Here is a 22,845-nt window from a genome sequence, read left to right as displayed (position 1 = left end):
GACAATGAGCTTTACCTCAGAGCTTCACAGAATTTCTCGTGGTGGGCATTTGAAGTGTGCATGTGTTTAACATTTGCATGCATTTTATTTTTGGGGGCTCAGTAAAGCAAAATAAAGACACTCTCACTCAGAGAAATAGATACATGGGGAGAGAGAACAACTGCCATGTGCAATTGAATGCTTTATTTTTCAAGCTGACTACACATTTTCTGCAAATGACCTGAGCCCTGAGATTTATTTATTTTTTAAGAAAGCATTTATGACCTATGGGCTATTGGCACTCAGAAGATAAATGGGAACAGGTTCAGGAGAGTGTTTAACCTTTTTCATGTCTGTATCTTTGCCACTCCAAATTACCAGTTCCCAGTTCCTTGGCCTCATATGAGATGGGGGGATCAAGAGAAGATGTTTTGAGCACCGAAAAGGTTGAGCAGTTCCTCTCTCACCATGGCTTCAGTGCTCTGAATTCTCCTTCCTGAAGCTGCTTTCTTTCCTTCCTTCTTTCCTTCCTTTCTCTAGTATAACACAATGTGTAATGAAGCAGTTTCCCAGGGGAGAGATCCTTGAAACAACCATATGACGGTTGTGTCGAAGGAAGCCATGTGAGCCATTTCATCCAACCATCTTCTCATTGTAGGAAATCCAGAGCTAGATCATCCTCAGTGGCTAAATATATCCAGTTCCTTGAACTTTTCCTCATAGCACCTGCCCTTCATACCGGCAACTATCCACATTACCCTCTCCTGAACCTGTTGCCATTTGTCTATATCCTTCTTAAAGTGTGGTGCTCAGAACTAGAACTTATCCTTCTCATGACTTGGTATTGATGGTTATATTAATGCTGCCTAAAATCACATTCACCATTTTTGCAGCTGCAGCACACTGCGGACATGTCCAGCCAGTAGCCAATTATATTCTCCGTTAACACATGTCAATTGTTGACCTTAATTCCGTTTCCAGCTTAGGAAATGTACTTCAATGACATTCTCTTTGGGTACCTTTAGAATGCAATTAGGATGAGGATCTGTACCCTTCTGATAAGGATGAAGTAAATAACCAGAATCTCCATGATGCTGAATGGTTTCGCCTTTCCTCCTCAAAACGAGAATCCTGCTTAAGTTCAGCCAAAATCCATACATAGCACAGCCTCCAGGATTAGTATTTGGGGAAAGCAGAAAACCACTTTGGGCCTCTCCTCAAGTGAAGTCTGGGGACCATAGCACATAGCTACAATACCCACAGAAGGCACATGAATCACACTGCCAGTCATGTGCAGGCAATAGACCAGCAATTCATCTCTGGGCCAAATCAACATAGGCACAGACATGGTATGGGAAAAAATATCAGCTAGAGTTTGACAGCAGTGCAACCTGCTTACAGCTTCTTGATTGTCATTCACAAGTTTTGCTAACTTATATTAAGCAGGTTTTAACCGAATATGCAAAACGGGTGCAGTTTGGGCAGCTCATCATCCTGGTGCTGTTTACGCTCCCTTCCAGCACTTGAAGAGCAAGTGGTTCTGAGTTATAAACACTGACCAGTTTGCACAAAGAATCTGACTGAGACCATAAACATGAATTGTAAGCACAGTCGTGCAGCAAGTGTTTAATAGGGAGGGTTACTTGCAGGTAAATATGCATAGGATTGTAGTTCTAATGTGCTATACAGAAACACATTATTTCCACACTCCTTGGAAAGACGACTCTGCAAAGCAGAAGCTACAGTTGTGAATATAGGTTCGTATTTGTCTTTCAGCCTGCTTAATCACCAGTGGAAAGGCTTTCTTTGGTAAATAGTATCTCATGCACACTGAATACTAACCAGTGTGATATTAAACCAATGGCTGTGTAAACTTGTCAATATAGTAAATACTATTTATCGGTTCCAGGCAGGGCAAATTACTCTGACTCCAGCTGCTTTGTTTTCAGAGAAGCCCTGGGTGAGAAGAGGACTCTGATGAGCAATGATTACCAGGAGTAATAATCACCCCTCCAGCCTTATGATTTTTATCACAGAAGGGAAGCCAAAGAAGGGTAGTAAATGAACACAATTGCATACTGCTAGACCACTGAAGCTGACTTATTAAGATAGTTTATAAAGTTTCAAGCCAATGCGGTGGGCAAGTCTTCCGGAGCTTTCTTCCACTGACCAAGTGAAGACGAGCGCTAGAGATATTTGGTGACTCTCTTCTGGTACCCCCACCACCCTGAGGTGGCTGTGGCCAGGACTCTTGAGAAGGCAGCCCAGATTGCCATGGTGTATATGCTGTACCCACCAGCATCAGGCCAGCAGGGCCGGGAAAGGGTCTCCTGAGGTCCCTCTGGTCACTGAGAAGGATCCACCGCCACACCAGGGCCAGGCTTTGCATGCCATTGAGGTTCAGAAGCACATCATTGAGGGTTCATTTGGGCACTGGGGGAATATGCACAGCAGCCAGAAATGATTGTCAGTATTTAGCAAGCATTTAAATAACACTCCCTTCAAGAAGCCCTGTTGTTTAACAGACTAAAGCAAAACTAATAATTAACAGTTACTGTGAAGCCTGAAAATATAACACATTGCCACACTCTTGTTCACGTAAGAAAAAACAAACAAACCTAAATTATGTAAATGAGGACACATAAATACAAAAGCATTTGGTCTTTTAAAGAAACGAGAATATTCTGGTGGATTGTGCCCTATAGCATTTTCCATTCTGGGAGGGTATGATGGTGTCTGGCTTGTATTAGATTAGGCATTTGAATGCACTGTCCGTGTCACTGATCTGTAGGTCTCAGAAAATAAAATGTCTTTGTTAAATAAATGTAATTTGAGTTAGCCAATTCATTTTCCTTTCAGGCCATTCAGCTGGGGTGCTCATCTGTCTTGCATGGGCAATTGATTCTTCAAAAATAAATACTTCTCCTTGTTTCCTTTCTACTGAAACCTGATTATTAACCCATCTCAGGATGTATCTTATCCAGGAGCTTTGTTTAAAAAACAACAACCACTGTGCAGTACATTTTATTTTCCATTAATTGATCTGTGGTGCCTGCTATTTTAACATGCTTTCAACCTGATTCCTGCCATTAGAGGCAATAATCATGTCAAAAGTCATTAGAAATCATTACATTTCACCTCACAAATTGATTTGTTTCCATATCAACAAGCTTTCATTGGTTTTAGCTACGAAAATCTCCAGTACTGCAGCATCCAAACATGGTACTAAATTCAGGGGAAGTTTCCACTTGTTTCAAATGCCAGGCAAAATCCCAGAAAATGGGTTTTCTCCTAAACAAGATATTGCTGGTGCCACCCATTCTCCTAAATCACCGCCCTCCATTTGGTTACATATTTATTTCTGGCAATTATATACCACACAGTTAGCCATGTCCTCTAGGCAGTTGACAAATTTAAACTAAATAAAATGTAAAATCAATAAATAAAAGTATTTTATTTATTTATTTATTGTATTTGATACTACCTCTCCCAAGGCATTGGGTGGTGTAGAGGTTTTTAATTCACCTACCTGAGATCTTTCAGCTAGAGATAACAGGAGAGAATGAGGCCTGAATGTAAAGGATGTGCATTAGTGTGGTCCAAAGGCATGTGACCCCACCATTTTTCTGAAGCTAAGGAAGTCTGGATGTTGTTAGTGCCTGGATGGGTGACCGCCTGGGGATTGTATCTGTATCACCTTGGATTCCATGACAAATGGAAAGCAAGATATCAAAGTGAGCAATTAAATAGGAGCCCTAGCTCAAGATCATCAGTGTGATGCTTTCTTTGCAAGTGGTGCTCTTCTGGTTAACAAAAACCACGTGCCTTAAAAGCAGAATAGGGAATCGCTTATTTAAAAGGCAACCAGGGACTTTTTTTTGGTCAAGGATTTTCCATGTGCACCTAAGACCATTTCTCACTAACAGTGAAGGTTCTCTGCCGCTTTCTGTCCATGAAACCATTGCTTCCTTCTAGGCAAATCTGTGGGACCATCTGAGCTAAAAAAATTAACCTTTAGCCAGCTTCTCACACACACCTTAGACTGAAAGGGCAACCTAGAGATGTGAAGCAGCAACGATGAGAGATTCAGTCATGTACAAACATCAACAACACAGAATACAGCTGAAAAGCTGGGTGGCAAACTTGTTATGCTAAGGATGAGAGTCTAGTTTGCAATTAATAAGGCAGACAAATGCGGCGTGCTCCCTATATTACAAGCCACAGTTAGCAGCCTTTTGGGGGCACTGGGTATTCCCTTTGCTTCAGGAAATCTTTCCTCAAGTAATGTATCGTTGTACTGTTGTCTAGCGGTTACAGCAAAGTGCTGTGAGCATCACAGCTCCTGCACTTTCCCACTGGCCATTCCACCAACATGAGTAACTTTTTATCACCATCGGCCCATCCAGGAAATTAAGATATCAGCTTCGAGAGCAGAGCCACCTTACACTCACTATTCCCTAAAACTATGTGAATGTCTTCATAGGACAGACGGCTACAGTAGGTCTTTGGCCATAAGTGTGCTGCTCCCAGCTGAAGGAAAGATAAAGGGGTGCGTGAAATCTGTTTGCATTAGTCTCGTGTTATCCAGACCCGATGCTCATAAAGCTGTTTAAACAGAATCTCAGCAGCGTGAGCCGAGAATACAGCCGTGCGATTCTTCCGTGCCTCTTAGAACAGGAACATTAACCCAGTGAGTGCTCCACTCAACTAGGTCGCCTCTGCCTTCTCAACAACAGTCATGCCCTACCTCACAGTGTGCAACCGGCAGCTCAGCTGGACTCTGCCCCTGGTGCTGGGGTACCTCTTCTACCTCCTCCTGGGGGCCTTGGTGTTTCAGCTGCTGGAAAAGCAGGCAGAAGCCAAGACTCGGGACCAGTTCCAAATGGAGAAACTCAAGTTCCTGCAGAACTACACGTGCTTGGATCGACAAGCCCTGGAGCAGTTTGTGCAGGTAAGGAGAGCAATCCCAAGGAACCCAACTTTGTGGTCATCTTTGCATCATGTAACTTTAATGGTGGGGTGGGTGTCTGGTGTGCAGGAAATCCTGGCATAGGATTAGAGGCTGGGATTTGGGTCTTCCGCAACTTCTGTTACTATGGTTCTAGAGAGGATGTGCCCATAGGAATTGAAAGTGGACAACAACAACCAGCAGAGAATGCCTAGAAGAGATAATATGATTAGGAGAAATCTGTGCTGTGGAAACACCCATGTATGCAGCAGCCATTTTGATTTTCTTGAATTTTCTCTCTGATCCCTAACCCCTTTTCAAAACTTAGCAGTGCAGCTAATACTGAGCTTGAAATTATACTACTGTTCAGTTTCCCCTTTTCATCCCATGAAAAAGGTTTTACAGTGGGGTATATGTATATGTGTTTTAATATGACTAAAGGCTTCCTTCCACAATCTGTTTTAATGAGTTGTAAATGCACATGTGTTTCTGGTTTCCTGCATGTCTTCTCTTCAAGGCTGCACCTTCAGTGGGTGAATATTGTTGTTTCTTAACTTTCCAGTATTTTTTGAATAGGGAAATGTTATTCTTTCCTCTTTCCCACTCCCCCTGCCCCACTCATAAGTGCATTCGTTGCAGAGTGGTTGCTCTGTGGAGTGTGGCCACAAGTGTGCTGTCCCTCCCTCTGAAACTTCCTGTGGACATGGAACTTGTGAACAGACCCAAATCCACATAAATCTGTACCCAAATAGGTTCTGCATTCATTGTCTGAATTATTTGTTGCTGTTGCTATTACTATTGCTTTTGGCGTTGCTTTTTGCCACAAACACTTGAGCAACTATATCCCCAAATCATTTGCCCATTTCTATTCATGCAACTTCCCTCTCCAAGAAGATTTAATGAGAAATACATTTCCTCTGTTAAGATAAAACTAAGGATGTTAAATATATGGAGCTGAGGAAACCATGCAGTGCACATCCACTGACACCTAGCTTTGCAGTTCATTGCTGGTAGATATTGAATGAGTTCTCAAAACCAGGCTGAATAGTTCTCTAGATTTAAAGGGCTGCATATGGAATAGTAAATGTAGATACAGCAGCTAAGGAATAATGGGAAATTTAAACCTTTGTTCAATTTTAAAATCTCAATTCTGCCATGAATTTTGAGAGCCTGTTTATGAGAAAACAAGCTTTTATTTCACTACTTGAAATGTTTAAAGGGGTTTTCTATCATTTAGCTGTGCTCCCATTTGAAACCAGTGGTTTTGTATTGGGCATAATAATGGTTGTGAAGAGTACAGTTTACATGCATGCCTGCAATTCTCACATGAAATCCTGACACTGAGTTTTAAGGCTGAAACCTGGATGCACTCCAGAGTTTGGTGGGTCTAGATAAATTGGGGAGGGGGGCTGAGCTGAGCTGAAGGGATAAAAGTTATGCCAGAGGATATAGAATGAGAAGTTGAGCTTTTCTGGATAATAAGGGAGGACTGGAAATTGGGGCTTTGTGGGAATTTCTAGGTAAGAAATCAAAATAAAGGTGGGAGGGTTTGGGACAATGGCTGAGAGTAGTGAAAATAGGGGAATGTGAGATTCTGGGGTGACATAACTATGGAGGAAAAAATTAGCACAGCAAGGAGAGAGAAAAGAGAGCAGTTCTCCCCAAGAAAGGGGGCTTCAAAGCTGGAGGAGAGGGGCTTGGGCCAGCAGCTGGGCTTGAGAGTTGAATGCCTTATCCTTACTCTGTGAGTTTGGGGTCTATAGGGGTTGGAGGTCTCTTCAGTGCAGGAGGGTGAAAGAAAGTGTAAGAGAGAAGATGAGTTGGGAAGGGGGCCACAATAAATGTTCTTGTGCAGAGACAGATGAATCCTCTTGATCAGCCAGAGATTCCTAGCCACTATTAAGAAAAGCATTCCCTCTTAGGCTTGAGCTGGGATTCAGAAATTAACATAGGAACAAAGACTGTAAATCCTGCCTTCCTGACAGTGAATAGGTTTAAGAACCTTTTGAATGGTGCCAGCTGGGAAGAGTTTGTCTAAAGAATTGCAGAATGCTTTCTGCAAAAAATATTATTCTGCTGTCTATATGAAATGAGGAAAAGGAGTAACATATGTTCTGGTCTCTGCTGGCAAGATCCTCAGGCTATCAAAACTTATTGATTAGTAAATGTGTGGGGGAGCAGGTGGTGGCTAGAGGGAATGGCACATAGGTGACACTATATTGGTTATATGCTTCCAGAAGCGTGTGCATAAGTGCTTTCATTAAAAGGAAACTTTTTTGATGTAGGTATGCCACCAGGATTCCAGCAGGGGTTGCTATACAAACAAAACCACTAGAGGGCACCAACATTTCAGCTGCAACACAACAGCTTTTAAATATCTCATCAAAATAAATAATCCACGACCTTTTTCAGTAAACAGGAATCGTTATCACCACCCTTGGCTTCATACTATTGTATCTTAGCACACTCTTTTGATGCAATGCTTCGCGCTAAGCTAAACCATCACTCAGCATCCTTGAGTCTGCAAGGATGAACTTCTCAGCATCTGTATCTATCTGCTGGGTTTCCTCTGCTGATGCTTTTCTGATTTCTGTGGCATATGAAGCGGTTTCATAAAGTTAGGCATTTTCTTGGACCACAGCCAATGGCAAATTTGGCTCACCCCAGACATGGCTTTGGAGTGTTTAATCACAAACAGTAGTGTACATGGGCAGGGGAGCGGGGGGGGGGAGCTGCTTCCCCCAAATCAAGTAAATCTATATAAAAAAATACTTAACTGTTTCTGCCCCCACCAACTTAAATCCTGGCTATGCCCATGGTAGCGTAAGACCTTTAACACAGGACTAGGGAACCTGTGGCCCTCCAGATGTAGCTGGATTCCAACTCCCATCAGCCTCTGCCAGCATGGCCCATGGTGAGGGATGGTGGAAGTCCAACACCATCTGGAGGGTCACAGCCCAGCCCTGATTAATGGGGGGGGGGGTAAGAAATTGAGGGAACCCTAAATTGACGCATTTGCTCATCCCCAACTGTGGCTCTCCAGTTGCTATGAGACTAGCTCTTACCAGCTTCAGCCAGCATGGTCAATGCTCAAGTTTGATGGGAGCTGTAATGCAGCAGCATCTGGAAGGTCACAGGTTCCTCCTCTTTGCCTTAGAGTGAAACAGGCACAGCAGGGAGCAATCATGTCAAGGACAATGTCCGGGACATCAGCAACCAGGTAGTTAGAACACAGGTGACACTACGTATTAAACTTAACAGGTATGTCTCCCTTTTTTTTCCCTAATACACTTTGGCCCACAGCAGATGCCCCTTCCATTAGCCCGCTCAGATCACAGTGTTGATCACAGAGTGCAGGAGCAATGCAAAAGCATATCTACAGTCCAAACAGTTCCAGCGTTAACCACGAAATCCTTGCCAGGAAAACATTTTATGATTTTTATTTTTTGCATATACAGAGCCACCTTATGAAGCTATGTGAGTATGTTGGTGTATCAAGAAGTGCTGATTACTTTGGCTCATTGACCATTGTCCTTTTCAGCCCTGCTACAAAAGCAGCTGTTGACAGACTGAACCTGTGGCCGCATAAATGTGCTTTACTCTCTGGCTGCTGAGACTCCCCCAGTTCATGATGTGACAACATTCTTCTATTCCTCCCCCTGTAAATGATCCCACTTCAGGTCATTATGGAAGCCTGGGAGAAAGGTGTCAACCCTGAAGGGAACTCCACCAACCCCAGCAACTGGGACTTCAGCAACAGCTTCTTCTTTGCTGGAACGGTGGTTACCACCGTAGGTAAGGTGAGCTGGGTGTTTTCCAGGAGGTTCCCCCCCCCCTTGATAAATCTTTCCTTGTTGGAGTTCTGCAAGATTTTCGGTGAAGTACTGAATCATCTGTGACTGATGGTACAAAGCGAACCTGGCAAGCCTGCGTCAGAAGGGTCTCGGGCGTTGAAAGATGTATTTAAAAAGCCATATATTCAACCAACGCCCATTTTTATGCGTACAGTACGTTTTCCATGACTGATTTTCTGGTCCTGTAGGATGGAGTGTGTGTGTGTGTGTGTGTAGTCAGTTTTGCATGTGTTGAAGTCTATGATGTGCATTTCAGCAGTAACTAGTGCCAATCAGAACTGGTAGGGCAGTAGCCATGGAGACCAACAGTAGGTGGAGCCACAACTGATGACAGACAGAGCCAACTCGTTCTAGTTTTGTCACCAATCTCTTCCCTGTTGAGGGCAACACTGAAACTAAGGAAGAGGAACTGGTGAAAGGGCATCCCCAGTAAAAAGGCAAGCAGGTGGGGTTTGGGTGAGATTGGTGGGGTCCTATTGCATGCTCTGTAGCAGTTCTAAACTCGCTCACCAAGGAATAAGTCCCATAGAATTCAACAGAGTGTGCTTCTGAGTAGACAGCTACATGCTGCCCACTTTTCCCCAACAAGATAGTGACAAATGTGCTTCAAATAAATGGGGTGTGGGGAGTTTGTAAATTCATCTGGAACTTGGGATTAGTCACCCAATAGAGATGACTATTCCTGGCTTCTTCCCCCCACAACTGATGTGGTAAAAGCAAATGTTGAGCCCTATTAAGTGTGTGTGACTATTTTCAATTCTTTTTGCTTTTCTTTCAGGTTATGGGAATTTGGCCCCCAGCACAGTCCCAGGGCAGGTCTTCTGTGTGTTCTATGCCTTGTTTGGAGTTCCCCTTAATCTGGCATTTCTCAATCAGCTGGGGAAAGGGCTCACCATTCACCTGATGAACTTGGAGAGATGGGTCCACAAGCCAGGCCGAGCTCAGGTACAGATGCTTGTTTAACATTGTTACCCTTTCCTTGCTTTTCAAAGGTGACTTTCATGTATCATTTTAGGACAGGCAGGGGTGCCTTAGAATCATTATAACTCATACAGATGTTGCTTCCCCTCCTGTGACAGTAATTTGCTGACTCAGGACTTAGGGACAGGGATGTATTTGAATTTCAGAAGAAGAAGAAGAAGAAGAAGAAGAAGAAGAAGAAGAAGAAGAAGAAGAAGAAGAAAGCTTTAAATTGAACAGATACAGGTTGCTTGATTGCAAACACCCATGGCTGCTATCAAGTCAGTTCTCTGTTCTATGTCATTTTCTCAGTTTACCAGAACCTATCCTTGCAAACCACTACAGAAAGAATGAGTCAGACTCCATTTCAGCAAATGTAGTTCAGGCAGCCCTATAAATGTAAAGGATCACTCATATGAATAATAACAAATGATTCCAGATAGTTTGTGGCCCCAGGAGAAAATGTTGAGGGCAGCAGGCAAGGTTTCATGGCAGGAGATAGGGGCAGAGTTGGGTGGTGATGATGCGCAAAATGAAAGTAATGTAAAAACAGGCTTGCCAGAACACAGTGACAAATGAAGATGACAGACAGGACAAAAGTATTAAAAAAAAAACCTTTAACAAGTGGAAACCACCCTACCCCTCAAAATTTGTAGAAATTTATTTTAAAACAAACAACCTTCACCACTCAGTAAATATAAACTATCAAAAGGTCATCAGGATGAGTGGTCTGTTCAAGTTGAGTAAGACACTCAGGCTTTCGTGGAGAAGACAAATTGCAGGAAGGTGTAATTGCTTATGGAAGTATAAGGTGAGCTGAAGAGAAACCTTTGTTTTACTGAGAACACTGGTGCCTCAAGACAATATTGCCCCATGGAGATGGCCCTCCATGTTTACTATCAGTAGAACTTAAGTTGCACAATTAGTTCTTGGAACAAACCAAAAAAATCAATTGCATAAAAATGAAGGTTGCCCCTGCCTAGGTAAAGTAGACTACATTGGAAGCACCAGAAATCAAATATTTCTCCAGGCAGACAGCAACACGTTCCTCCATCCATCCAACCAACCAACCAACCGAAAGGCATGGTCACAATTCAAGGACACATCACATCCAGGCAAAAGCACTCAAGAGGACCTGAGGCAGGGCCAGTGAGGGGTGTGGTCTGGGGAGGTGGCATAGCCTGGGAAGCATCCTAAGGGGCCTGAGATTCTCCACCCTTGTTCTAGAAGGTTCCAGGTTGCATACCAAGGGAGAAGGAGGGGCCTTCTCCATCCTCTTTCCATTATCTTTTTTGCTCTAGGATGGTAGACAATACCTTGCTCTGAATACATGTCCAGCACCTGAAAGACACTGAAATGTTTGTCAGACACAATCTGCTCAATCCATACCTACTCATTTGACTGCTACATATCCTCTCTCCTTATACAACAATTTCCAGTGTGAATTAAGAGGGTCTGAGGAAATTTTGAGTAGCTGTCAGCAGGGGCAACCCTATCTGATCTAGTGAATGCATGACCCAGCATCAAGTGGGAACCAGGCAGATCCTCATGACCACACACTAGGCTTTGGAGAAATCATCTCCAGTGCAGTGCACCCTCACTGGTAAGACCAATCTCTTCTCCCAAGTCTTCGATCTGGAATAAGGGCAGGGGGTTGTCCCTGACCTTGCACTGGACTTCCTAGACACCCAGAAGCAAACAAGACTTCTTGCTTGTTCCTTGGACCTAACCAGAAATGAGAATTTACCTCAAACCTTGAGTCAGAGACTAGGATCAGGCGCTGTGGCAACCAGAAATTCAGCTAGCCTCTGGGGCCAGGCAAACTTTGTAGATGCCTCCTCTGAATTACAACTGTTCACAGGGATATTCCAGGAGACAATTGTTTGTGCTTGTTCTAAACTGAGTGGCCCGTACCACACAAAGGAGCCTTTTCCCTCTTGAGAAAAACAGATTTCTTGTGGTGTGTGTTTTAAAAATGAGCATGTTCCATGACTCTATGACAAAGGGAAAAGACATGCAGGAAAAAGCCATTTATAAATCATTGTTCCCAGAAATAGCAGACACCATCAACCCAACCCAAATCTCTGCCTTTGGCACTTAGGCTAGAATCACTTACATAGAGTTTGTTGCACTGAACTCAAAGGGACTTAGTCACAAGCAAAAATGTATAGGATCACACTGTTAATCTCTCACAACATATCAAGTTTTGAAATCCTGGAAGCAGGATGAAAGACTGCAATTTCACAAAACACAAATATCAGACAGATTATTCATATTATTTCCCAGTATAGTATGCTTTCTAGGTATGACTATGCAATTTTAGAGGGAAGGAAACTTTTCGGTATTTTCTCAAAGCAGGTTTTTCTTCCACTACTACCGGTACTTTCTTATTTAGAAGGAACAAAAATCCTACCTGACATAATTCAGGGGAACTGCTGATTTTAAAACTGCTCTAGTTGCCTCCTAGTCCACAAACTTTGCCCCTTTTGCAGAAAAAAATTGCAGATGAAAGTTCTTGTGGCTAGTGGTATCAGCAGTCCTGTCCACTGCATTCCTAATTAACTGTTTCCTAACTCCATAAAATGTTTTCTGGTGTCAGTCTTGGGTCCCTGTTCTGCACCACCAATTGTCTATTGCCAAAAATCTGTACGTGCTTGTTCCTTGAATTGTCTCCATCTATTCTTGACTTCCTCTCCTCACCTTACCAGCCCCTTACCTTCTTTTTCTTTTTTAACAAATTGCTATCTGTTTTTCTTTTTAACAAGCCCGTTCCCTTTTTGTTTTAATATGTGATCAAGGTTGATCATAGGTTGCATCCAATGAAGTCGTCCCATTAGCTAAACGACTTCTGCCTGCATAACAGGAAGAAGAAAACAAACCAAGTCTTTGTTTGATAAAGATTTCTAGAATGCTAGGAGTGAATTGTGGAGGAGGCATTAATTAATACTAGTTGATTAAACTTCTCTAGCCCTTGTGAGCTTGGAGGGAGGGGGGATACTCCTGTCTTGACATGGAAAGGGACACAAATTTTGTCTTTTCCTACTTTTTGTCTTTTTGTTGTGTAAAGGTCAGTCTCCTGAATACACAGTTAAGAGGCTAAGGTCCACCATAATTTACATCTGGGGAGGGGAGCCTCTGACCCATGGTCCAAACATGGCCTGCCAGGCTTTCCCATTTGGTCTGAGAAGTGGTTCTGGGCAAACTCCACCCACCATGCACCTGACATGCACATAAGATGTCAGGTGTGGGGCAGGTAAGGGCAGGGTTTCAAAGGAACAATTGGGAGCTTAAAGTGAGTTCCCAGTTGTTCCTCTGCTGGAGCAGGGTGTTCTCCAGAGGGAGTGCATTCCAGGAGAGTGAAATAGCTTCCATTGACTGAAAACCACTTCTCCCTTCAGTGCTGTTCCTTGAATTTCCAAAAAAAATGGAGGCTCGGTGAACAGTATGGGGCTGATTGAAAGCCCTTTTGTAAACAGTCCTATGCTGCTCTCAAAAGGGTTTTCAAACAGCCCCACACTGCTCTTTGAACCTCTGAAATATGGAGGTTTAAAGAGCAGTGTGAGGTTGTTTGAAAGCCCATTGGGAAGCGGCCCTGTGCTACTATTTGAACCTCCATTTTTAGGGAGTTTAAAGAGCAGTATCTGGCTGCTTGCAAAAGGCCTTTCAATCAACCTGCAATGTACTTTGAAGTCCTGAAAACAGAGGCTTCAAAGTACAAGGTCACCTGACATCATAGTGACAACAGATGATTGACAGATGGGATAAGGATCTGGCCTACCAGCCAGAAAAAGTCCCCCACTTCTGATTTACATGGATCTTTGCTCCATGGGGGGGCTATAAAACAGTATGAAACGGGTATGAAACAGTATGAAACAGCCTTTAGGTAGCAGATCTGGAAACACTCAGACCAACCAGACCAAGTCATGCCAGACAGAAGCATAGTTCTTCTAAACTGTCATTTCCCTTCTCATGTTTCTCAGGTGGTTCAGACTCTGACAATGGGATTCTTCTTGATGGTTGGGACTTTGCTTTTTCTGGTTTTCCCACCCATGATCTTCAGTTACGTGGAAGGCTGGAGTTATGGAGAAGGCTTCTACTTCACCTTCATCACCCTCAGCACCATCGGATTTGGAGACTATGTAGTAGGTAATAGAAAGGGTGGTGGTGGTGACATATTCTGCCCCTGAGATCGTCGTCCTCTCCCAATTAACTTTGATTAGGAGGAACCCTAGTGAAATCCAGGAATGTGATTACAGTGCAATCAGTGCATGTAACATCTAGATCAGGGGTTCCCAAACTAAGGCCCAGGGGCCGGATGTGGCCCAATCGCCTTCTCAATCCAGCCTGCAGACGGTCCGGGAATCAGAGTGTTTTTACATGAGTAGAATGTGTCATTTTATTTAAAATGCATCTCTGGGTTATTTGTGGGGCATAGGAATTTGTTCATATTTTTTTTCAAAATATAGTCCACCCCCCACCCTACAAGGTCTGAGGGACAGTGGACCGGCCCCTGCTGGAAAAGTTTGCTGACCCCTGATCTAGATTATTCATGACTTCTCTGCTGGTGCTGCAAATAAGTGCCAAAATTGATTCATTCATGCATTTATTCATTCACTAAACAGTGCTTAACTAGCTCTATTAAGAACTAAGGAGTTACACTTTCAAGGAGGAAGACATTGGTTTAAAACATGCTCTTGCTTAAATCACATGCAGCCCAACCAACTTAAGCATAACACCAATGACAAAGTGAACTAATAGCAATGGCCATTTGCTTGTGACCAGGGCTGGCCCTACAATGAGGCAGAGTGAGGCAACTGCCTCAGGTGGCAGGTGTTGAGGTAGGGGGAGTGACCAGGGATGTGACTGCATCCCCTATACTAGCTTGCTGCCCTCAAGTGCAGTGGAAATTGAATCTTACTGGAGTAAGATTCAACTACCAATCCAATTGGCTTCTGTATGTGTTCTGGGGAAGGGCCCCATCTTGTTGTTCGCCTCAGACAGCAAAATATCTTGAGCCAGCCCTGCTTGTGACTGATATTTACTGTGGCCATGAGTGAGTCTCCTCATTTATAGTGATAGGAACAGTTCCACACAAAGCAGCACAGGACTGACAGAAGAGTGTAGTGGTTAAGAGCAGTAGACTCGTAATCTGGTGAACTAGGTTCGAGTCCCCGCTCCTCCACATGCAGCTGCTGGGTGACCTTGGGCTAGTCACACTTCTCTCTGAAGTCTCTCAGCCTCACTCACCTCACAGAGTGTTTGTTGTGGGGGAGGAAGGGAAAGGAGATTGTTAGCTGCTTTGAGACTCCTTAGGGTAGTGATAAAACGGGATATCAAATCCAAACTCTTCTTCTTTTTCTTCTTCTTCTTCTTCTTCTTCTTCTTCTTCTCCTCCTCCTCCTCCTCCTCCTCCTCCTCCTCCTCCTCCTCCTCCTCCTTCTGTTATTGTTATTTCTCCCACTCAATGCATTGTTAAGATCCTCCAATCCTGAAAGGAGTAACTGGAATTAAAAGTGTCTTGCTGGATCAGACCAATCAGGTCCATCTGGTCCAGCATTCCATCTTCAACATTCACCAGCCAGATGCTTCTGGGAAATTTATAAGCTGAGCATGATGGTGACAACCCTACATTTACACATTTACATAGATGAGGGGAGGGGTTGGGAGGGATTTTTGTATATACACATAGAGCCTGAAATGTGCTCAGTCAGGCTTCACAAATCACGTGAAAAAATTGCTGTTCCTTCTATGTCCGAAAAATATTCTGTGTTTGGTGCCAATCTAAATAACACCATGTGCTGCAAAATGGCATAGCCAAGATGACTTAACACACTATTCATAACATTGGAAATGCCTATGGTGCTGTTTTGTTTTGTTTTGTTTTACTTTTAAACCTGTGTTCATAGACTGCTATAGGAGCTGACAACATTACATGGTCTTCTTTTAGGAAACAGACATAAATGTTTGTTCCTTGTTCCTCAGTGTATTTGCTTTGGAGAAAAAGGATTCCTTGAGATTGCCATTGATTTGTGCAGTAAGAAACTGCAGTGTGTTCTATTTTATTTATAGACACACAAAAAACCCTCCATGCATAGGGAAGCTTATTTCACCCTGACTCTTTGGTTCCTCTTTTTTCCCCAAGTACCACTTCCTGCATCTCTGGTTTGCATTCATGCAGAGCCAGCAACACGTGAAACTTTCTTGCAGACTCATGTACTTTTCCTAAATCAAATTACAGGACCAAGTTGATGTCATGTGTATCCCAAATTGTTTTCTCATGACCTATCAGGGGAGGACACAACTCAGTGGTAGCACATATGCTTTGCTTGCAGAAGGTCCCAGTTTCAATCTCTCCCATGCCCCACCCCAGAAACTCCTGTTAGAAGAATTAGGTAGCAGACAATAAGAAAAGCACCTTTCTGCCTTACACTCTGTAGAAGTATTGCCAATTGGAGAAGATAATGTTGCACTAGATGAAGATAATGTTGCACTAGATATTCTGGCATTAGTAGCTAATTAGTGTATGCAGCATGATTTAAAAAATCATTCGTCACACTGTAACCCACAAAACACTGGAATTCCTGATGAACTGTAATTTGGTTGTTTCATGCTGTACTCTTCCTTTGAAATTCTTTGGTTCCAGAATGACAACTTTAAGGTCATTTACAGGGTGTTCTGGAAATGTTCAGAATGTTCTCCGACCTGCCCCACTATTGGTGTTAATGCAATGATTTCAGCACTTATCACTAAGGGTAAAAGTGTGCCTACTTAACTTACAGTCAAGCTCTACTTATCTCTGTAACTTTTTGCATCCCATTGCCACTGAACTCCCACTGTATAATGTCCTCCTTTATATAGCTGCCAACTATGATTTTACTTTCATGCAGCTGATGAACTGGGCTTGAGCCAATGAAAGCTTATGCCATTATTAAATGTGTTAGTCTTTAAGGCGCCACAACAAGACTGATTGTTTTTGCTGCAAGCAACTAACATAGCTAGCCCTCTATAATTATTTCCTATGTTGCTGTCATCAGAGTAGTGAGGCTCAGGGACAATGGCCTGGTGGCTATGGTAAGGCTAGTTCCATGTAGATCTCGTTCATGCTAACACTAGAGCTGGTGGGAACACTAGGGATGGTAACAGTCTGGGAAAGTTGTAAACCTAGGAAAGTGAGAATGGGCATAATCTGACAGACCACACTGTAAAAAACCAAACCTATCCTAGGCATGCAACTCATTAAAATGAGTATCCAGGAAAATATCACACCACCTCTAATCTGTGGACAAATGCACACAGGTGGAATGCCAGTTAACAATCTTGCATGGTTTTGTACACATGTGCATATTTGTTGTGTATGTGTGCATGGTGTTCATTGTGTTGGCACATATTCCTCCCAAATCTTACTTGCGAGTTTTCTTGGTTTTTTTCTTTCTTTCTAGGCACAGATCCTAATAAGCATTATATATCAGTGTACAGAAGTCTGGCAGCAATCTGGATTATTTTTGGCTTAGTCTGGCTCGCTCTGATCTTTAATCTGGGAGCTGACCTGATGGAGAAATTCCTACAACTTAATTGGCAGAAGTCTGGCCCAGGCACTGCAGAGACAGCTGTCACCAAATTAGAGGATAACCCTGATCAACCCAGGATCCATATCCCTAGCTGAGAGTGACTTATGGATAAGCAACACAAAAAACCTACAACTCCCTTGTCCTCTCCCTTATGCCTGCAAAGTGATGTTTGTGGGCAAGACATCTTGCATCAAATACTGTACATAATGAGTGGGTCACTTCGTAAGGGAAAGGAGATTTTTTTGTAACAGAAGAAACACTTTGACAATATGTACTGCAAACAGCCCAATGAAGCCCTTGGAGGAAAACGAACTGAAAGTGTCAATGCCACATGTTTTCCACACATCTGATTCCTTCAGCAAATATACAGTCTACCATTAGACCACATCATCTTGTTTAATTCAATTCAGCATTTGGGCTGATGGATACCACTGTTTCCAGCAGGACCAAACCAGCTGATACTACCAAGGTTGCAACACACCATTTGTAGAGATTCATTTTTCCTCCAAAACTGATATCAAGACAAACAAGGGAGAGTCACTGCTGTCTGCTTCTGTGATTTCCTTAAGCAAACTGTACTGTAATCTGAAATCTCTCAAGTGGTTCTTGATCTTTGTGGATAGAACAAGATTTAGATGTTCCCAGTTCCACGTGTTAAGAAAGTTTGGGACAGGTTCTGGTCTCAGGTTTCCAAACTGCCAAGATAATTTGTTCCCTCCCCTTCTTCCATTACCAGAGACAGAGAAAGGTAAACCAACTTATTTTATCCACTGCCATCACTACAAATTTGAGGGTATTTGCAGGTTTAGGTCCTATGATCCCCAGAAATCTAGGCTATACTACCAATTTAGGACTTCTTAAGTCTACAATGGACCACTGTCTTCTTCCCTAGAGAGATCAAGATTCTAGATGTCAAGTCATGCTAGGCCAGCCAGCATTCAATAATTTACTTCCTCCTGATCTTCTGGTAAGTGTGGATTGAGCTAGGTGACTACTGGATAGCAGTAATGTGTAAAAGGTTAAACTTTTACTTAGCACATAGAAATGCCAGCAGCTAAAACGAATAAGTGGGAAATAAGATTTCTACATACAGCAGTGAACCTTGAGGGCAAATAAAGTGTGATAGACATCCTTCCTCCTGTCCCTGCTTCTACTGATGGGAGAGGGAATGACCTGTGTGCTGCATTCTGCATACTTCTGCCAAGTGGCTGCATGCATGTCCACATTGATCAGCAAGACAAAAGCCTAACAGAGAAAGCTGTTGAATGAAGATGATCTTCTGTGTATTACCAACCCCATTGGATCTTCTGGACAGATTGAGCCAACTGTCAGGAGCTCTGCAAATATCAGCCTAAACCACTGTTTCCTCATGCACCAAATGCTGTTAAGAGATATAGTAAAATTAACAGGGTAGAATTCCTTCATCTGTTTTCAGGCACCTCTCAACAACAACAGGTACCAACTGTTGAGAGTTGTTAGGTGATCCCTATTCCCATCAGAGTACCACAATTTCAAGAGTGCTTTAACCATCAATTCCACTGAGAACTCGGTGGTGCAGATGGGGCCTTGCTGGCAATTCCAAAAAAGTGACACTTTTTAAATGGTAGCTCTGGAAATCACTCCTTAGACTGTCAGCCAGCCTTCCCTTCCTTATAAAGCCTTGATAGAAACAGTCGGGATGGGGAAAGGTTCCATTTGTAACTGAATGCCTGCACTTTCCCCAGGACCTTTTCCATTAAAAAAAATGCTGACAGTAAAATTATCCCCATTAAAATTGCACAAAACTGAGCCTCCAATAGGTTAGCTAGTCCTGGCATGTCCAAAGTCCATTTCGGGGGCCTAATCCGGCCCGCCGGTCGGTTTAATCCAGCCCCCGTGGCAGTTTATTTCCTGGGGTAAAGTCCTAAAAAAACTCAACAACTTCAATCCTGCAAAAAGGTTAACAACTTTGGTTGGCCCTCACAGACCTTCACTTCAAATCTGGCCCTCTTTGAAAAAAGTTTGGACACCACTGGAGGCAAAGCCATAATCAGCAAACAGTAAAATTGAACTGCCTATGTCAGATTTTATTCTTGGAGATAACAATTGTCCTCAAAGTTGTCTATTTCAAGATAAGAAGTTTAGGGAAATAAGGCTCACATAACCTCCAACTCTGTGCCTCGACATCAGCCATTCAGTATCATACCAGCTTCATTTGTCTGACACAAAATATAGCGATCCGCACAATTTTTTTTCATCTGCTGGATCATACTGTTTTAAGCACACAGAATACATGTTGCAGGGTTCAACAGTGTGTAGAATATTACTCTCCAACTGGTCATTTGTTATATATATCACTTATTTTTGGGGAAATGGCAAGCCCCTTGAAAAATCCATTCATAATCTTTCTTGAAACTGGCAAATGGATTCACCTTTGCCACAAAATCTGAACTCTCTTGTTTGAAGGTGGGGGCTAGCCAATACACTTTTTATTATTTTAGGATTTTATAAAAGAGGAACAATAAATTATACATGGTTTCCACATCAAATAAGGTAGGTATTGTGGGTGTGTTTGCTGCCCTGGACTCTGTCAGAAGAAAGGGGCATAAATTCAACAACAACAATGATAAATGGCAATTGATAATAGATAATACATGATGCCATACATGGGTTAAGACTTTGGAAAGGTCACCCATAATAATTCGGTGTCATCTGCAAACTTGGCTACCTCACTGCTCACTCCAGACCATTCACAAACAAGTTCAGTGAAAGAACTCACCTTCCCACTCTCTGCTGCTTGTTCTCTAAGTTGCTACTGATCCATAAGTGATAATTGGAAGCAACGAAAAATTTATTTCAAAAATTTATAAAATACTGGCTAGAATGGGAGACAAAGGATGAGATTATAAAGGCGACTATGACACATTGGGCGATACGACATTGGCCATTATATACAAATAGAAGCGTAGGAGAGGCTATGGAAATCAACACTGAACTTCTTGGCATGCTATGCCCTAAAGGGGAAAAAATTATTTATAGGTGGTATTTAACTCCTAGTAAATTAGTGAGAAGGGATCCAAATTATGTTGGAAATGCCAAGAAGTAGAAGGGACCTTCATGCATATGTGGCGGTCCTGTAAACAGGCTAAATGGTATTGGGAAATGATCTACACAGAATTCAAAAAGATGCTAAGGCTGACTTTTCCAAAAAAAGAAAGAAAGAAAGAAAAAGAAAAAAATGAGGCTTTTTCTTACTAAGCATAACTAATGGAGATATCCCTAAAAATAAACTTAGCCTCTTCCTCTATGCAACTACAGCGGCTAGGATATTATATGCTTAAAAATGGAAGGACAAAAAACTCCAACAAAAGAATAATGGCAATATAAGTTGATTGAATATGTGGAACTTGCAACTATAACAGCGAGGATAAGAGTCCAAGATGAGAGAAAGATATGGGAAGAGTGGGAATTTTTTGGAAGTATTTAAAGAGATACAATAAACTAATAAATTTCCAAGTAGAATTAGAAACATGAACAGCAGTCAGAAACAGTACAGTAAATGTACAGAGTTAATCGATGAGAAAAAATAATGGTTACAGAAAGCAATTGAAAAAAAGCAAATAATTGAAAGTATGTTTCCCCCTTGTGTTTTGCTACTGATTCTTTTGATCATAGAAAGAGAACACACACACCAGAGCCAGGAAAACCTTGTTGTCTAAAAGCGGCCTCTTTCTAGACACAGGCTGTGTTGGTCTGCCGTAGTCGAAACAAAACAAAACAAAACAAAATCCTTCCAGTAGCACCTTAGAGACCAACTAAGTTTGTTATTAGTATGAGCATTCGTGTGCAATGCATGCACACTTCTTCAGATACACTGAAACAGAAGTCACCAGACCCTTATATATAGTGAGAGGGTGGGGAGGGGTATGAATGTCTTCTACGGAAAGTAGGGAAGTTAGTTGACATGTTTGTGCTGGACTCCTTTGAAATTCCCTAGGCGTGATGGGTATTTTCCTGTTTCCTAAGGCAGCCTTCTGCCCTACTTTATAGAGGAGAGTCCTCTATTTGTAGTGCTGTCCTGTCCGTGTCCAGTTTAAAGAGAAGGAATCAAAATAAGGAAAAGCAGGGACCCTCCACTCCAAAGTACAGCTCACATTGACACTGTGTGCCTTCTGGTACTAGCTAATGACTTGCCTTTTTGCCCAGGCCTTGGGATGGGGCTTGATGTTATGAGGTCAGCTGTAAACTTGGTGAAGTAGTGGCAGGACTGTAGGACTATTTGTAAAAATTCCAGTTGTGTTTTACTTTCACAATGTAATGTATCCTGTTGTATTTGGATTTGTTGTATATGTTTTATCATGTAACCTGCCCATGGATCGTATACTAATGAAGAGTGGGATAGAAAGTGAAGAAATAAAATAAATACTGCATGACCCATATTGCAAGAGAATGTTAAGGAAAATGGATATGCTTCAGTGTCATTTTGTAGCCCTGCATTGCCCCCCCAAAATGTTTCTTTCATTTACACTTAAAAACATCCCTCATTTGTCTAGTCCAGAATGATTCTAGACACTTATTATTAACTGGATCATCCCTGAAATGAAATAGCACTTTTAATCCCTATAGCTGGACCCATAGTCTGTAGCAGCATGATCCAAAACCATAGTGTGTAGAGCGCAAATTTTAACAGCACACTCCTAATCACTAGATACATTGGCTGGGAGAGGTAAGTATGCAATGTACATCCCCCTGGCTCAGCTGACTTTAAGGGCAATTACTTGCCCTGGCACATCTATTAATGGGTGAAGGAAAGCCTTGCTGTCATAAATTATGTCAAAGGTGGTGGGCATGGCGGGGGGCTACACCCTAACTCTCTTGATTAGCTGGCCCCACCCACTTGCACCACCCAAAATGCAGGTGTTGTAACTAAATCCACAGGAGTCTGTGGAAGACCAGAAAATCCAGGTTTTCACTGCCCTCCCCCGATTTTGACCATGGACCTTCTGGACAGAAGCAGTTAGGATGCAGTTTATGTGCATCTACTTAGTTAGAAATGCTCCGCCCATCTCTGGCGACCTAATGGTACCGCAGGTCTCTCGGCCCCTGTTGAGATGCACCAAATGTGGGTTACCCTTTGGGTAGCTACTCTGTGGCCAGCACTCCCTCGCTCAACGTTTACTTCCAGGAGCTGGCGAGACGCCGGGCCTAAAACGAGGGCGGCGGCGATGCTGTGGCCCTTCTGGAAGGTTTTGGGCATCCAACGCCTCCTCAGACCCCAACCTAAGAGGGCAACAAGTTCGCTCCCGCGGGCCAAAGCCTTCACGAAGCCGAACTCCTCAAGTGAGCGCGCTGCGGCTCACGGAAGCGGAGCTGCCCGCCCGGTTTGAAAAGCGCGAGGCGCTTCCTTGGCTCCTCCCAGAGCATCAGAGAGCCGGCGGCGTCTTAGGGGAAGCCGCCAGGGTAGCTCGGAGCCGCTTCCCCTCGTGGCCGAGTGTGGCCCAGCGCCGCTGCCGCTCACTTAACTTGCGCGCAGGCCGGTGAAGGCACGAAGCTGGCT

At 43.0% G+C, this 22,845-nt stretch overlaps 1 protein-coding gene across 2 annotated transcripts; it reads left to right on the top strand.

Annotated features, from left to right (window-relative positions):
- Nucleotides 1-4,429: 4,429 nt before the first annotated feature.
- LOC117044723 (potassium channel subfamily K member 16-like) lies at nucleotides 4,430-17,866 on the top strand. Of its 2 annotated transcripts, none has more exons than XM_033145521.1 (5): nucleotides 4,430-4,930; nucleotides 8,608-8,722; nucleotides 9,560-9,726; nucleotides 13,722-13,887; nucleotides 17,181-17,866. In XM_033145521.1, the coding sequence occupies exons 1-5, from the start codon at nucleotides 4,718-4,720 to the stop codon at nucleotides 17,402-17,404; spliced, it is 885 nt and encodes a 294-aa protein (XP_033001412.1). In that variant the 5' UTR covers nucleotides 4,430-4,717; the 3' UTR covers nucleotides 17,405-17,866. The 2 variants fall into 2 exon arrangements, with proteins under 2 accessions (XP_033001412.1, XP_033001413.1); XM_033145522.1 differs by having other exon boundaries at nucleotides 13,722-13,883; nucleotides 17,181-17,366.
- Nucleotides 17,867-22,845: the final 4,979 nt, after the last annotated feature.

Source organism: Lacerta agilis, chromosome 3 (assembly GCF_009819535.1).
Source record: "Lacerta agilis isolate rLacAgi1 chromosome 3, rLacAgi1.pri, whole genome shotgun sequence".
NCBI lineage: Eukaryota > Metazoa > Chordata > Lepidosauria > Squamata > Lacertidae > Lacerta > Lacerta agilis.
This window is presented reverse-complemented; position numbering and strand designations above follow the sequence as displayed.

Coding starts and splice junctions, on each gene's coding strand:
- LOC117044723 (XM_033145521.1), top strand. CDS start 4,718: ATGCCCTACCTCACAGTGTGCAACCGGCAGCTCAGCTGGACTCTGCCC. Junction 4,931..8,607: donor CCCTGGAGCAGTTTGTGCAG/GTAAGGAGAGCA, acceptor ATCCCACTTCAG/GTCATTATGGAAGCCTGGGA. Junction 8,723..9,559: donor AACGGTGGTTACCACCGTAG/GTAAGGTGAGCT, acceptor CTTTTCTTTCAG/GTTATGGGAATTTGGCCCCC.